Raw genomic sequence first — 16,360 nt, 5'->3', positions numbered from 1 at the left:
AAAAGCTCCCAGCCTCTCCTTTCTTTTTTGTTTTTAATTCTGGGATTTATTTACCTGCTATAATTGAAACTTTGTAGCCTTGAGTGGAGCTCAGAGCTGGCCAGGGCGGGCGGGAAGCTTGGCTTCCTCCATCACCAGGGGCAACCCAAGCCTCCTGCTCGCTCCAGCTCTGTGGCCTTGGCCAGCTGAAAGTAGGTATCTGGGTTTATTTATCTTCTATAATTGAAACTTTGTTGCCTTGAGTGGAGCTCAGAGCCGGCCACAGCAGGCGGGAAGCTTGGCTTCCTCCATCACTGGAGCAACCAAGCCTCCTCCTCTCTCCAGCTCCGTGGCTGCTGGCCGCCATCTTTGTTGGGTTAATTTGCATATGGTCGCTCTGATTGGCTGGTGGGTGTGGCCTAAGGCGTAGCAAAGGTATGGTCAATTTGCATGTTTGTCTTTTATTAGATTAGATAGGTTATTGACTTTATCCCCTGACCAGTACTTTATATCCCCATGACTATTTTGTAACTACCAATCTATACTTTTAAAAAAATATATTTTTATTGATTTTGAGAGAGACTGGGAGAAGGGAGAAGGATAGAGAAATAGAAACATCAATGAGAGAGAAACATCATTAATCGGCTGCCTCCTCCATGCCCCCTGCTGGGGATCGAGCCTGCAACCTAGTCATGTGCCCTGATTGGGAATTGAACCGGTGACCTCTTGGTTCATAGGTTGATGCTCAACCACTGAGCAACACTGGCTGGGCCCAATGTGTACTTTTTTTAAAAATCTATTTTATTGATTTTTTACAGAGAAGAAGGGAGAGAGATAGAGAGTCAGAAACATCGATGAGAGAGAAACATTGATCAGCTGCCTCCTGCACAATCCCCATTGGAGATGTGCCCGCAACCAAGGTACATGCCCTTGACCGGAATCGAACCTGGGACCCTTCAGTCCACAGGCCGACGCTCTATCCACTGAGCTAAACCGGTTATGGCCCAATTTGTACTTCTTAATCCCTCTTTAACCTATCTCCCTAACCCCCATCCCGTCTTAAAGAAGACCTTTAACATTTCTTCTAATACTAGTTTTGTGGTGATGAGCTCCTTTAGCTTTTTCTTGTCTGGGAAACTCTTTATCTGTCCTTTGATTCTAAATGATAGCTTTGCTGGGTAGAATAATCTTAATTGTAGATCCTTGCTTTTCATCACTTTGAATATTTCTTGCCAATCCCTTTTGGCCTGCAGAGTTTCCGTTGAGAAATCAGCTGACCATCATATGGAGGCTCTCTTGTAGATAACTAACTGCTTTTCTCTTATGCTTTTAAGATTCTCTATCTTTAACCTTTGTCCATTTTAATTATGATGTGCCTTGGTGTGGGCCTCTTTGAATCTTATTTAAGATTCTGTGTTCCCAGTACTTGGTATCTGTTTCCTTCACCAGGCTAGGGACATTTTCCATCATTATTTTTTCACATAGGTTTTCAGTTCCTTGAACTATTCTTTTAGCATCCCCGTAATTCAAATGTTGGTACACTTGAAGTTGTCCCAGAGGCTCCTGACACGATCCTCATTTGGGGGGATTTTTTTTTCCTGTTCTGATTGGGTGTTTTCTGCTTTCTTGTCTTCCAAATCTCTGATTTGCTACTCTTCTTCAGATACTCTACTTTTTGTTTCCTGTAATGTATTCTTCGTTTCAGTTAATGTATGCTTTGTTTCTGACTGGTTCTTTATGTTTACTAGTTTCATTTTTATGTTTCCTATCTCTTTGTTGATATTCTCACTAAGATCATCTATTCTTCCTGTAAGTTCATTGAGCATTCTTTCTTTTTTTTTTAAATATATTTTATTGATTTTTTACAGAGAGGAAGGGAGAGAGATAGAGAGTTAGAAACATCGATGAGAGAGAAACATCGATCAGCTGCCTCCAGCACATCTCCTATTGGGGATGTGCCCGCAACCCAGGTACATGCCCTTGACCGGAATCGAACCCGGGACCTTTCAGTCCGCAGGCCGACGCTCTGTCCACTGAGCCAAACCGGTTTTCGGCCATTGAGCATTCTTATACAGTATTTGGAACTCTGCCTCTGGTAGGTTGCTTTTCTCCATTCTGTTTAGTTCTTTCTCTGGAGTTTTATTCTGTTCTTTCATTTAGGAAATGTTTCTTTGTCTCCTCATTTTGACAGCCTCCCTGTGTTGGTTTCTATGTATTAGATAGAGTTGCTATATCTCTAGGGCTTGGTAGAGTGGCCTTATATAGTATTGTCCTGTAGGGTCCAGTGGCACAGGGTCCCCGATTACCCAAGTTGGACACTCCAGGAGCACCCCTTCCCATATGGACTGTGTACACCCTTTTGTTATAGTTGAGCCTTGTTTACTGTTGGCACATCAATGGGAGGGATTTATCCCCAGGCTGATTGGCTACAACCATTGTGGAGGATCAGTTGTGCAGTGGTGCCCACTGAATCTGCCTCTTGAGTGTATTGTTATAGAGGTGGCTCTTGGCATCCTGGGAGGTGCAGACCAAGATCAGCCACCACCTATGTCCTGTCCGGGACCACCCAGCATGAGCTACAAAGTGATCAGCAGATGGATGCTACTTGTGTTAGGAATGGAGGTGCCCACGAGAAGCCAAGCTACTAACCAAGGCTACTGCCCCTAGTGCCAGGCCTGGGACCACTTAGCAAGAGGTACAGGGCATGCCGAGGGCAGATGCTGCTTGTCTGAGAGTTTATAAACTGCCAAGACAGGCTGTCCATATGGAAAAGCCACTGGAAACAGCTTGGGTGGGCCCACAAGTGGGGTGGAGCAGGGTGTCAGGGAATCACCAGAGTAGGGCAAATGGTGTAAGCCAGGTTAATGGTGCCTACTTGTTGGCTCTGTGGTGGAAGGACTCAGAAAAGGAACAATGGCCTCTGCCAGCACTTTTATCTGGAAGAATACTGCCCTCTCCCAGCTCTTGCCCTTATGCCAGACAATTCAGTTCCTCCCGTATGTCCCTGGCACTTTCCAGCTGCTGCCCCAGTACTGGAGCTTAGAGCCAGTGAGTCCACATAAGTCCATGCACAGGCCCTTTGAGAGAAACACCTGGGACTCCAACAGCCTTTCCATCTCACTCAGCTACAATCCATGCTGGTATTTATAACCAGAAGTTAGGGGGACTTCTCTTCCTGATATTAGAACCCTGGGCTTGGGGGGAGAGGAGGGCTTGTGTGGGTATGGGACCCCTTGCTACTCAGGGAGCACCTCTGCAGCCGAGATATCCCTTCCAATTTTTATCTGCTACATACGGGCGTGGGGCCAACCATTCCAATTCTCCACCCCTCCTACCAGTCTCAATGCAGCTTCTTTATAATCTTAGTTGTAAGACCTCCATTAAGCTAGCTGTTGGGCAGTTCTGAATAGTTGTTCTGTAATACAGTTGTAGTTTTGATACAGTTGTGGGAGAATCTAAGTACTGTGTTTACCTATGCTACCATCTTGACCAGAACTTCCAAGGTTCCTTTTTTTTTTCTTTAACCTTTTTGCCTAAGATATTTTCCTTTGTAAAGAGTGCCTGGAAATTTAATAATACCAATGAACTGTATGATTCTCCACCTTTAGTACTATGGGAAGAAATGCTCTTGGAATAAAATCTAATATGTAACAGCAAATAAACCTAAACTGTCGTAGGCAGGTAAAATCTCCATCTGCACTTAACACCAAGAATGTCCATATCAGCTTTGTGTTAGAAAAGTTTCCATCAACAAGGAAAGAAAAGAAACTTCTAGAACTAGATCTGTGACAGGGGTATCAACTATAAGATCAAGAGTTGAAGAGATATATAATGTCATTGTGGGAATGTTTATAGGCAAGAGAAATGTCTTAGACCATGTGTATTGTCCTCAAATAACTTTCTCATGGATAAAACTTGTAAGTTACCTATCTCAGAACCAAAAACTGCCCAAGTGGTACAGCACTGAGTGTACTAACCAAAGTAAAGTTTTGTTTTGATTGGTATTCACATAAAATACTAGATGTAGTAATCAATGTGTTATTAAACAGTAAACTCTACCTTGAAAGGCAAGGATTATGTGATTAATTCTTGTTTCTCCAACTCTCAAACACATCTGTCTATAATAATAAAAGTATAATATGCTAATTAGACTGGACAGCCAAATGACCTTCCAGATGTCATTCTGCACGAAGCTGTGGGCGGGGCCAAGGCAGAGGCGGTTAGGGGCGATCAGGCAAGCAGGCAAATGGTTAGGGGCGATCCAGCAGGCAGGCAGAGGCAGTTAGGGGCGATCAGGCAGGCAAGTAGGGGTGATTAGGCAGGCAGGCAAGAGGTTAGGGGCAATCAGGCAGGCAGAGGGGTTAGGGGCAGTTAGGCAGGCGCGTGGTTAGGGGTGATCAGGCAGGCAGGCAGAGGCAGTTAAGGGCGATCAGGCAGGTAGGCGAGTGGTTAGGGGCAATTAGGCAGGCAGGCAGGTGAGCCGGTTAAGTGCCAGCGGTCCCGGATTACCAGAGGGATGTATGACTGCTGGTTTAGGCCTGATTCCCCCTAAACCGGCAGTTGGACATCCCCCGAGGGGTCCGGATTGCGAAAGGGTGCAGGCTGGGCTGAATCCCCACCCCCGTGCATGAATTTCATGCACCGGGCCTCTACTATTTAATAATATGCAATCAGTAAATGTTGAGCCATATAACTAATTCTTTCATTAATTCTTCTGAACAGACTGGATTATGGACAGAACTTGGAAAGATTGAGAATAATTTCTTAAAGCCACTCCATACAGGACTTAATATGTCAAAAGCACATTATGAAGCAGAAATTAAAAATAGCCAAGAAAACAGCCAAGGTTAGTAATGTGCAATTTCATTTTCACTTAGGTCTAACAATTTAGTCATTTTTTTAAACTGCAATTTATATTAAAAAGATTTTTAATCTTGTACTTGTCTAATTGATAGCAAACAAGAAACCATGACAGCTAAGTCATTTTATTTATAATTAAAATTATTCTTAGCAGAACTTTAAGTCAGTTAACACTGAAATTGAATTAACAAAGATTTAAACCAAACTGAAATATATTCTGGTTTTAAAATCTCAAATCCTACTTAGGAATCTAACTGTATTACAAGTATTTCTGTTTGGATATCATTGTATTTCTTTTGGTATTGTTTGTTCCACCGTCTCCCCACTCCCCCCAAATAAATCTGTACAAATTACGAAAAAGAACCTTAGGTCCAGGATTACTTTTTAAAGCCAGCAATTCTACAATAATTTTGTGATCTTTTCCATATAGCTATGGTAATATTTCTATAGACATTACTAGATTTTTTCTTTTTTAGTGTATAATTCTGATTATATACTGAAGAAAAAAATTTATAAGTTTTCATTCATCCTGTACATGCCAAAATAATGCTAGTCACTATTAAATAAACATGTTACAGAATTTTGATATTTTTATTGGCTAATTGCTTGACTTAAGCATACCCTGAGATATTAAACACTAAGACTTAATTTATATAAATAAAGGACATATTTTTAAAGTAATGGAATGATGAAAGTAGCTTATTAATGAGATCTGAGAGTTGTTTTAAGATTAAAAACATGACATGATTTTTTTTTCTCTTACAGAAGTCCAGAGGTCTAAAGATTTTTGTTCTGTAACTGTAGGTGGAGAAGAGATGCCTAATATGCCTCCCGAAATGCAGCTTAAGGTAGATGTGAAATTTTTCTAAGCTACATCCATTTGAGGTCTTTTGTTTTTTTGCTTCTTTTGTTTTAAATGCATACTTAAGTACTCTAAAATTTCTTGGCATTGCAGGTCCTACATTCAGCACTTTTCACATTTGATTTGATTGAAAGTGTTCTGGCTCGAGTAGAAGAACTCATTGAAATAAAAACAAAGTCTACCTCTGAAGAAAATACTGGGATAAAGTGAAAGCTCCATCTCTTAAATAAAAATTAGTAAAATACTGTTTTTCATTATGATTTAATACTTTCACAAAAATATTTCTGTAAAACACCAATAGAAAAAACATGCCAATAGAAAAATAAATGTAGCTTTTCTCATCTGTTTCTGTAATGACACATGGATGAATAGTATTTGGTTTCAAAAAGATAATCTCCATGACAAAGAATGCCCATATATAATAAATACTATTGTTAAAATTCAATACAAATTAATAATTTTGTATTATAAGTTTATAAAATGTAGTTGAATTGCCTTCATTCATATAGTTATGATGAGTTTATAAAAATGCTGATGCACTTTATGTTCCAGTTTGAAGCTGTGTTACATTTTAGAATTCCTAGTGATAAACTGAATATCACTCCAATTTTTTGTGAACATTAAAGGAATTATTCAACAAAACTCTTGAAAATAAAATCACTTTTATAACTGTATATATTTTATTTTTAAATCTTTAAAGTAAATATATATTTGAACATTATAATTCAACAAGTCTAACTTTAATAATCTTCCAAAAGAACATTTATAATTGATACTCTAATTTGGGTTAAATGAGTCACTGAGATTTAGCTGTTGAAGTGTTTTCCAAACAGGACTTTGCTCAATGATGTAAGCTTTAGTTGTTATCATTCTGTAGCAGATGCTATCTATGTATGGTTTGGAGGTGATCTGGAAAAAGATAAAAATATGCAACATTATTTATATTATTAAGTATTGATCACTTTCTGTGTGCTCAACACAACATATGACTCATTAGTGTAATAGATACCTGGTCTCTGTCTTTAAAGAATTTCAAACATGCAAGCCAAAATGTAGACTACTGTAAGAACTGCTTTAATGGAGGTCTCTTCCAAGTGTAAGAGTAAGGAACGCCTAACTGCTAGAGGAGTTGGGGGCACACTTCACACAGGAGGATAAGCATGAAAAGTATGTTTGCACTCTAACAGTTGATAACTACAACCTGACCGATATTTATACTTTAGAATTTGATGGAAAATTTAAGTAACCAATATGGCTAACACAGTGTGTTTAAGGCCAAATACTCTTTTGGCCCAAAATGAGTCATTCTGGTAGTGGCTACCAGAAATAAATTGAAAAAGACTGGAGAGGCTGAGTTCAGGCATGGGGAAGGGTTGCACGCTGAAACAGCAGCTTCTCTGAGGGGAACTAAAGCAGAGTATTTGTCAATCATGCTCAAGAGGGGGTACATTTGAAGTCAAGAACAAAGTATATGTCTGTGTATATGTATGTGTCATTTTCCGTAGGTAACTCACCTTAGCTATAGTGCACATAAGATCAATAGCATTTACTGTGTTGTGTACTGGAAGTATCCGTAAGTTACTACCCAGGAATCTGAAAAACAATTCATAAGTTAAACAGATCATATGACTTTTTATTAACATCTGTTATCTTAACACCTTGTTGACTAGTCACAAGATAACTTGTGTTTGCACTTACATTAATGTAAGTAATTTTAAGGTCTGAAAGCAGTGTCGAGTTTTAAAATTACTTAATGTAAGTGCAGACCTGAGTTATCTTGTGACCAGTCAGCAATGTCCAGACATGGAAACACAAGTTATCTCATGACCGGTCAGCAAGGTGTTAAGTGGAAAAAAGAGACAAACTTCTTACTGCTTCTCTTTTGTTTACTCAGTCAGGCCCTGCCTTATTTCACAGAGGAACTGACATGGCTTTGTAGTCAGAACTTTAATCAATAAAAAGTATTTACTTTTGGGTTGAATTTGCAGAAGAGTCCCAGAAATCAGCATGAACTTTGAAACTTGTCACCCTGATTCATAGAATAGCCATTTGGCCTGCATTTTATCAAATTTGACAGGTTAACATTATAAAGTTTATCTTTGGGAAAACATAACTCATCTGCCTAAAAGAATTAAGAACTGAAGTAAACACAATATAACTTAACAAAAATAAATTTAGTGCTTTTCCATACCTCTGCTGAATCCTGAACATCAGTTTCCATTCCTCAAGTCCATGAAGGGCAGCAGACAGAACCAAAAGACTATTTTGGTGAATGTTAATGAACTTCTCAATTTTGGCTAGAAATGTTTCTTCAGCTGACATAAAGCATTCTTTAGCATCCATCAATAAAAATGCAACTCCTAGGAAAGGTGAATGTCACTTCATCATTAGAAATAAAAAATGTAAAAAAACACCTCAGTAAAATAAATAACAGCTGTAAGTATAACATAGCTATAAGTGTCCAGGTCCTAAACCATGAGTAGAAGTCACTGTAACAAAATTCTTAAAACAATGTAGGTGGTTCTCTGAAGTGCTCTGTATAAAAGGATGACTAAATATTTAAAGGGGGGGAAAATCTTTTTCAGACTAAGGCATAAAGATGATAATGCCTAATTTTACTTAAAAGTTAACTTTCCATGTTATAATGATATTTATAAAATACTAGAGGCCCGGTGCACAAAAATTTGTGCACTTGGGGGGGAGAGGGGGTCCCTCAGCCCGGCCTGTGCCCTCTCGCAGTCTGGGACCCCTCGGGAGATAACAACCTGCTGGCTTAGGCCTGCTCCCGGGTGGCAGAGGGCAGGCCCAGTCCCTAGGTGCAGCCCCTGGTCGGGCTCAGAGCAGGGCTGATTGGGGAGTTGGGGCGCCGCCCCCTGTTATGCACAGAGCAGGGCGGATCTGGAGGTTGCGATGCCCCCCCTAGTCACGCTCAGGGTACGGCCGATTGGGGGGTTGGGGCACCGCCCCCTGTCACACTCAAGGCAGAGTCGATAGGGAAGTTGCGGCGCCAACCCTGTCACGCACAGAGCAGGGTCCATCAGGGGGGTTGGGCCTCTGTACCCTGCCACACACAGAGCAGGGCTGATCAGGGGGTTAGGGCGCTGCCCCCTGTCACACTTATCCCGGTGCCGGGAGGCATATTACCCTTTTATTATATAGAATAGAGGCCTGGTGCATGGGTAGGGGCTGGCTGGTTTGCCCTGAAGGGTGTCCTGGATCAGGGTGGGAGTCCCCACTGGGGTGCCTGGCCAGTCTGGCTGAGGGGCTGTGGGCCGTTTTCAGGCTGACGGGTGACTGAAGCTCCCAACTGCTCCTTTTTTTCTTTTTTTTTTAATTCTGGGCCACTTTAGCTCTGAGGCCTCGGCTGCTAAAAACAGGCTTCTGGCCTTTGTTTACCGTCTGTATTTGATACAATGTTGCAGTCTGGCTGGCTGAAGCCCGGCTGAGTAAAGCAGGTTTCTGGGTTTTTTTTAGCTTCTATATTTGCAACATAGTTGCTTAGAGTTGCAGCTGAGAGGCCGGCAAGTCAGGCGGGGAATTTGGAGTTCTCCTGTCACTGAAGCAAGCAAGCCTCCCTGTTCGCATCAGCTGCCTGGCTGCCAGCCGCCATCTTGGCTGACAGTTAATTTGCATATCTCCCTGATTAGCCAATGGGAAGGGTAGCGGTCGTACGCTAATTACCATCTTTCTCTTTTATTAAATAGGATATTATTGAGAGTACTACAGATGTCTCCCCTTTTTTTATTCCCATGTTCCCCATAATGATTTTTAAAGCTGGAAATCAAGTAACATAGTTTTAAGCAAGCCAATTATTTATTGGAGAAACCTGTGTACCAGAACACAACTATTACTGTACATAAATTAACTAGAGGCCCGGTGCATAAAAATTCATTCACTGGAGGAGGGGTCCCTCAGCCCGGCCTGCCCCCTCTCACAGTCCAGGAGGCAACCCATCTATCAGGGGAAGGCAACGCCCCCATCACACCTCTGCTGCTGCAACTGCCGGCAGCACAAGCCTCAGCCAGCCCTGGTTACCTGAGCCTCAGGCAGCCCTGGGCAGCTGAGGGGACTGGGGGACTCCAGAGGCAGGTGCACCGGCAGGGCTGAGGGGACTGGGCACTGCCATCTTGTGACTGTGGGCACTGCCATCTTTAAGGGTGTGGCAGTCAATTAGCATATTCCCTCCTTATTGGCTATGGGTGCGCTGCCATCTTTAGCAATGGTGTGAGGGTCAATTAGCATATTCCCCTTTATTAGCGAGGATACACAGTAAGCAGGTTCCTAGGATCTCTGAAATAGTATCAGGCCCATAAGAACAGTTCAAAAGGAAAGCTTGATCTAATTAGCTCTTTAAAAGATGATAGAATTAGTTCTTTAAGAGATATCTAAGGAAATTGTTTATGCTAATTGAGGAATTTGGTCAATTTATATAACTAACCTCTCTGAAACTATATTGCCTCATCTGTAAGATTGGAATAATAGTTTTTCAATAGATTTGTTGAAAGAATTAAAAGTTAGATAATGTATATAAAGTGGTCAAGGCACATAGTAGGTATTTAAAAATATTTTACTTCTCACAGCGGTTCTCAACCTGTGGGTCGCAAACAATGAAAATACATCCTGCATATCAGATATTTACGATTCATAACAGTAGCAAAATTAGTTATGAAGTAGCAACGAAAATAATTTTATGGTTGGGGGTCACCACAACATGAGGAACCGTATTAAAGGGTCACGGAATTAGGAAGGTTGAGAACCACTGCAGAGGAATTTAAGGTGGTACTGATTAGTTTCATCCTGGAGGTCTATTTCTAGGAGCTTTTGAAAGCACCTGTCTTCCAAACCTTCTGCCAGAGTACAGGTCTATTTGTAATCCTTCTAAAAAAAATCACCTTCACCTCTTTTTATCATTCTCATTATTTCCCAAGCACAAATAGAACTGTCCACTTCCCATGTCCCCAACCTTCTCAAATCCTAATCTAATTCCTTTAGTATGTTGGTCATGACTCACAGTTGTATGGTATTATTAAGGGGCATTTGCATGTCTCCATTTGATTCTTTTAGTTATTATTTGTTTATATTATATTCAGCAAAATCTTGTACAAAATCATGAAAAACACTCTATATTGTTTTTGTGAATGGATTTTGACCAATGTTGTGATGTTGGCTTCTTTGTTAATATGGGTAATACTTTAATAAAAGTATTGATTATTGGGGGGATGGTTATGTTCTATTTTTCATCTTAGTTCCAAAGCAAATAGTTTTTACCATCCTCTACCAGACTCCACTGGTTCAGTTTTAGTTCAACAATTATAATCTTGAAAAGGGATATATTTTGTAATTGGCTAGATGTGCTGCTTTTGCAGCAGTAACCAGGTCTTATACATTGACCTCTCCCAAAAGATAACATCTTAAGCTTATTACTTGGTTAATGAACTACCAAATTATTAGAACTTATACTTACATATTTTATAAGAAACTTAAATCAAGGCAATTAGCAAATATACTGTACCAGTACGAGAAAATATAATTGATCCATTTTCCACTGAAGCTGAATACCGAACCTTGTGACTTCGGTTTTCCAGAGCAGTTGCAATTTCAGAACTCTTCAAAAAAAATTTCAGAAATACAAACTTAAGACATGCTTAGAATAGTTTTTATTAAAGCTAATACATTAAAATAAGTTTAACAGCTTCTTTTATTACTAAACCACTTAAAGATTTGATCATCAAAAGATAAACTAAATGTTCTCTATGGAGAAAAAAAACCAAAAATATTTAGTTCAGCTCAAACATTGCAGGTTTGGACATGAGTTGTGTACTACAGTTACATTACTTCGGGAAAGAAATTAAGGACATAATTAAAGAACTGAACTATGAAAGCTAGAGTAAATGAAAACTTTAGGAAAAAATCCCGTAGAGATGGATTCTGACATGCATTAATGTATAACAGATTGTGGGAGGTGGTGTGTTTCTTAGATGGTTAACAGAAACATGAAGTGCCAGGCCTAGAATACAACAAAGACACCAATTCTCAAATTCATCTGTTTACTGTACAGTTACTTTTAGTGTACTTTTAAAATGTCTTAATCCTTAGGTGAGTCAGAAAACAGCAACCAAACTTTTGGTTTCAATAATAACCATTTCAAAATTCATCTCATTTCTGATTCTACCAAGTAATTAAATCATAATACCCAAGACATTAAAACATAAGTGGTTAATAGTTTTTCCTGATTGTTATTCTCAAAATATGTAAAAATCCCTTAGGTATATTAATTTTATTTTATATTTTTCCTCAGATCATGTATATTTTAAGCACAGAGGCAGAAATTAGGTATAAAATATATACTCTCTTTCCTTCCTAAAGGAGTATTTTGTGCCATTCAAACAGATCCTGATGTCGAGTTCAATTATGACACTTCCCCTGAGCTGCTCCTGCTGTTTTAAAATTATACATTGCTTCCAGTGCTGGCAGACTAAGTAATTTAGGCCAACCCTCCTTCTGAAGGCAACTGGGAAGCTGGACAATATTTTTTTTCCTTTTTTTTTTTTTAAGAGACCGTTTATTAAAGCTAGAGGCAGTGAAACAAAAAAGGGCCTAGGATAACAGGAGAGGGACTAGGTGTTAAAATGAGCCTCAGTGCCTGGTCAACGTGGGTCAGTGGTTGAGCATCAACCTATGAACCAGGAGGTCATCAATAAAAATATATTTTATAAAAATAAAATAAAATAAGCCTAGACTGCTGCCCGGCCAGTGTGGCTCAGTGGCTGAGCATTGACCTATGAACCAGGAGGTCATGATTCGATTCCAGTCAGGGCACATGCCTGGTTTGAGGCTTGATCCCCAGTAGGAATGTGCAGGAGGCAGCCAGTCGATGATTCTCATCATTGATGTTTCTATCTCTCTCTTCCTCTTCCTCTCTGAAATATTTAAAAGAAAGAAAGAGCCTAGGCTGGGCTGCTATGGCTCACTAAGAAGTCAGAGAAAAGGGGGCCCTGGGGACAGGTTCAGGGAGTTTGCCCAGACGAACTGCTGCTGCCCATTGCTGTTCTGGCTGCAAATCTTGTGGGGTCCCTTAGTGTTTCAGAGATGCACTCCTGTTGAAGAAGAAGAGGGAAGAGGGACAGCCATGGGTGTGCTCCTGGGAGGAAAAGCGTGCCAAAGCTGGACAATTTTTAAAAACTGCTTGAATGCATCAGAGAGCTAGCAGGATAGTGAAAAATTACAAGACCGAGATCTATACAGAAATTTAAAGATATGAGACCAGCATTTAGGCCATATTTTCCCTGAGGGCATGTAACTGACAATTAAGGAAGAGACAGATGAAAGCCTGAACAGAGCCTTTGACAAAAGTAGAACAGCTCTCACAGGGATTGCAGCCTTGCTTCAAATCATTTCAATCCCTGAAATTGTATTAAGTTAATACTGTATTACTAATGCTCCCAAGCATCTTGCAGAAGCACTTCCTAGAGCAACCTTTCTCAATTAGGTCTCCTCATTTGAACTACAAAACAAAAACTATTTGGGTGACTATTTTCTCACTTTTCCTATACCAATACCATTCTAGATGCACAGAAAATAGGTTCATTTTTACATACAACGAACACCTTAGGGCAGCCATAGGCAAACTACGGCCCGCAGGCCAGATCCGGCCCATTTGAAATGAATAAAACTAAAAAAAAAAAAAAAAAAGACCGTACCCTTTTATGTAATGATATTTACTTTGAATTTATATTAGTTCACACAAACACTCCATCCATGTTTTTGTTCCGGCCCTCCGGTCCAGTTTAAGAACCCATTGTGGCCCTCAAGTCAAAAAGTTTGCCCACTCCTGACTTAGGGGTTGGGTTACTAGATTAACAAATAAAACTATAGAACACCCAGTTAAAATTGAATTTCAGGTAAACAATATAATTTTTAGCATAAGTATGTCCCATGGAATATTTAGGATGTACTTATACTATAGTCATTGCTTATCTGAAACTCAAATTTAATTGAGTGTCCTGTATTTTATCTGGCAACCCTCTTAGGGCATTAGGGATTTAATTATCTTGCAGAATTAAGACTTCGCTAGAGAAATAGAATACTATTTTAGGCCTCAAACTATTTCTAGAAATAATTTTTCAAATATAAAGTCCAGCCCTAGCCGGTTTGGCTCAGTTGATAGAGCGTTGGCCTGCAGACTGAAGTGTCCCGGGTTCAATTCTGGTCAGGGGCACATGCCCAGGTTGCAGGCTCAATCCCCAGTAGGGGCATGAAAGAGGCAGCCAATCAATGATTCTCTCTCATCATTGATATTTCTATCTCTGTCTCTCTCCCTTACTCTCTGAAATCAATAAAAACATATTTTTAAAACATTAAGTAAAATAAAAAATATAAAGTCCAACACAATAAAAAGTAATCAGACATACAAAGAGACAAGATTACATGAAAGAACCATCAGAAACATAAGGAAATATAAACAGACACATAGGGGATACATACACTGAGTGACCAGATTATTACGACCACCTGACGTTTGTAGGCAAATTAGCTATAATTTTGTGCTGAAGTTGCTAGAGGGCCAGATCATTATAAACGTCTGAATAGCACAACATACCTAAGTATCGTTGCTGATCAGGTTCATCCTATCATGTTGATGGCGTATCCCAATGGAGATGGCTTCTTCCAACAAGACAATGTGCCATGCCACGGTGCTCGTATTGTGCAGGGGTGGTTTCAAGAACATGAAGGAGACTTTACCTTGCTTAGGTGCCCCCACAATCACCAGATCTCAATCCAATTGAGCATTTGTGGGACGAAGTCAAAAGAGCCATCAGGCAGCTGATTCCACAACCATCAAATCTCACAGAAGGGGACAGTGCTATTCATCAGGCACGGTGTCAGATTGCTCGCATCACCTTTCAACATCTCGTGGAGTCAATGCCAAGAAGAATCACTGCAGTATTGAAGGCAAAAGGTGGCCCAACGAAGTACTGATGGAGTGGTCATAATAATCTGGCCACTCAGTGTATAGTGAAATTAGCAAATATACTAGAGGTCCAGTGCATGAAATTCATGCACTTGGGGGGTGAGGGGTGGTCCCTCAGCCAGGCCTGCAAGAGGCCCTCAGGGGATGTCTGACTGATGGCTCTTAGACCCTCTTCTGGGGAGCGGGCCTAAGCTGGCAGTCGAATATCCTTAGCGTTGCTGCAGAGGCGGGAGAGGCTTCTGCCACTGCCGCTGTGCTTGCCAGCCATGAGCCCGGCTTCTGGCTGAGTGGTGCTCCCCGTGAGAGCACACTGACCACCAGGGGGAAGCTCCTGCATTGCGTGTCTGCCCCCTGGTGGTCAGTGCGCATCATAGCGACCAGTCATTCTGCTGTTCGGTCATTTGCATATTAGCCACTTGTTAGAGTGCAATAAAAACTACCTGCAGACAATGTGTTAAAATACATTTAACTTATGTAATTGCTGATACATACAACTTTGGATAATCAAGCTAATGATCTTTTAAATTAGTGTCCTATCACTTTTAATATTTAAATCAAAGATCAGAGGGAGAGACAAAATGGCAGCGGAATAGGCAGACGTGTCCCGAGCCCTATCCCAGAGCAAATAGAAAGAGCAAATACATTGAATAACATCCACCTGGAATCAGTGAAGTAGACACGACTGGTGAGACAATTCACAGCCGGAAGGGCAGAGGATGCCTGGAGAACAGTAAAATCAGGGATCTGGGCTGGAGAGAACTATGAGACCTCCAAGCACAGAGGGTCAGAGGAAGCTTCACGGCACCAAAGCTGCGTCCCTTGGGACAAGTGTAGTGTCTGACTGTGGAAAGGAAGTTCACAGGGCTGCTGTTGGCAGGGGATTCTAGATCTAAGATCACAACCACGAGAGGCTGAACCCAGAGGGGGTAGCCTGAACAACTACCCCGCTGACATCACTGGATAAATCCTCTAGACAAAAAAAATCAGCATAGAAACAGCAAGCCTAAATGACTCACTAGATCAGATGGAATTAATTGACACCTTCAGAACATTTCACCCCAAAGCCACAGAATATACATTCTTCTCAAGCGCACATGGGACATTTTCAAAGATAGACCACATATTGGGTCACAGGCAAAGTCTCCCCAAATTCAAGAAGACTGAAATCATATCAAGCATCTTCTCAGACCACAATGGCATAAAATTAGAAATACACCACAATAAAAAAAATCAAAAAATTCAAACACTAGGAAGAATAGCATGCTAGTAAATAATGATTAGGTTACCAAAGAGATCAAAGAAGAAATCAAAAACATCCTGGAAATGAATGACAACAAAAACACAGCAATCCAAAATCTATGGGACACAGTGAAAGCAGTCCTGAGAGGGAAGTTTATAGTTCTACAGGCCTACCTCAAAAGAGAAGAAAAAAATGGTAATAAATTATCTAACTCTACAACTTAAAGAATTAGAAAGAGAGCAACAAGAAAAGCCCAGAGTGAGCAAAAAAGAAGGAGATAATAAAGATCAGAGCAGAAATAAATGACATAGAGATCAAAAAACCCCCACAAAAACCAATATAAACGATCAATGAAACCAAGAGCTGGTTCTTTGAAAGGATAAACAAGTGCTGGCAAGGATGCAGAGAAAAAGGAACCTTTGTGCACTGCCAGTTGGAATACAGATTC

General features: G+C 40.6%; 2 protein-coding genes across 2 annotated transcripts in view; one reads left to right on the top strand and one right to left on the bottom strand.

Annotated features, from left to right (window-relative positions):
• GLMN (glomulin, FKBP associated protein) overlaps nt 1-6,146 on the top strand; it is a 44,303-nt gene extending 38,157 nt beyond the window's left edge. The window contains exons 17-19 of the mRNA XM_006758182.2: nt 4,702-4,825; nt 5,605-5,687; nt 5,795-6,146. Coding sequence (XP_006758245.1) covers nt 4,702-4,825; nt 5,605-5,687; nt 5,795-5,911 — 324 coding nt within the window. The 3' untranslated portion in view covers nt 5,912-6,146. The remainder of the gene's footprint in view (nt 1-4,701; nt 4,826-5,604; nt 5,688-5,794) is intronic.
• Nucleotides 6,147-6,362: 216 nt separating this feature from the next.
• LOC102766145 (chromosome unknown open reading frame, human C1orf146) overlaps nt 6,363-16,360 on the bottom strand; it is a 10,565-nt gene continuing 567 nt past the window's right edge. The window contains exons 2-5 of the mRNA XM_006758181.2: nt 11,214-11,307; nt 7,893-8,061; nt 7,216-7,294; nt 6,363-6,610 (exon numbers count right to left, since the gene is read on the bottom strand). Coding sequence (XP_006758244.1) covers nt 6,479-6,610; nt 7,216-7,294; nt 7,893-8,061; nt 11,214-11,307 — 474 coding nt within the window. The 3' untranslated portion in view covers nt 6,363-6,478. The remainder of the gene's footprint in view (nt 6,611-7,215; nt 7,295-7,892; nt 8,062-11,213; nt 11,308-16,360) is intronic.

The sequence above is a fragment of the Myotis davidii genome, unplaced genomic scaffold (genome assembly GCF_000327345.1).
Source record: "Myotis davidii unplaced genomic scaffold, ASM32734v1 scaffold674, whole genome shotgun sequence".
NCBI classification, from domain to species: Eukaryota; Metazoa; Chordata; class Mammalia; order Chiroptera; family Vespertilionidae; genus Myotis; species Myotis davidii.
The sequence above is the reverse complement of the archived record's forward strand: the minus strand, read 5'-3'. Positions and strand labels throughout refer to the sequence as shown.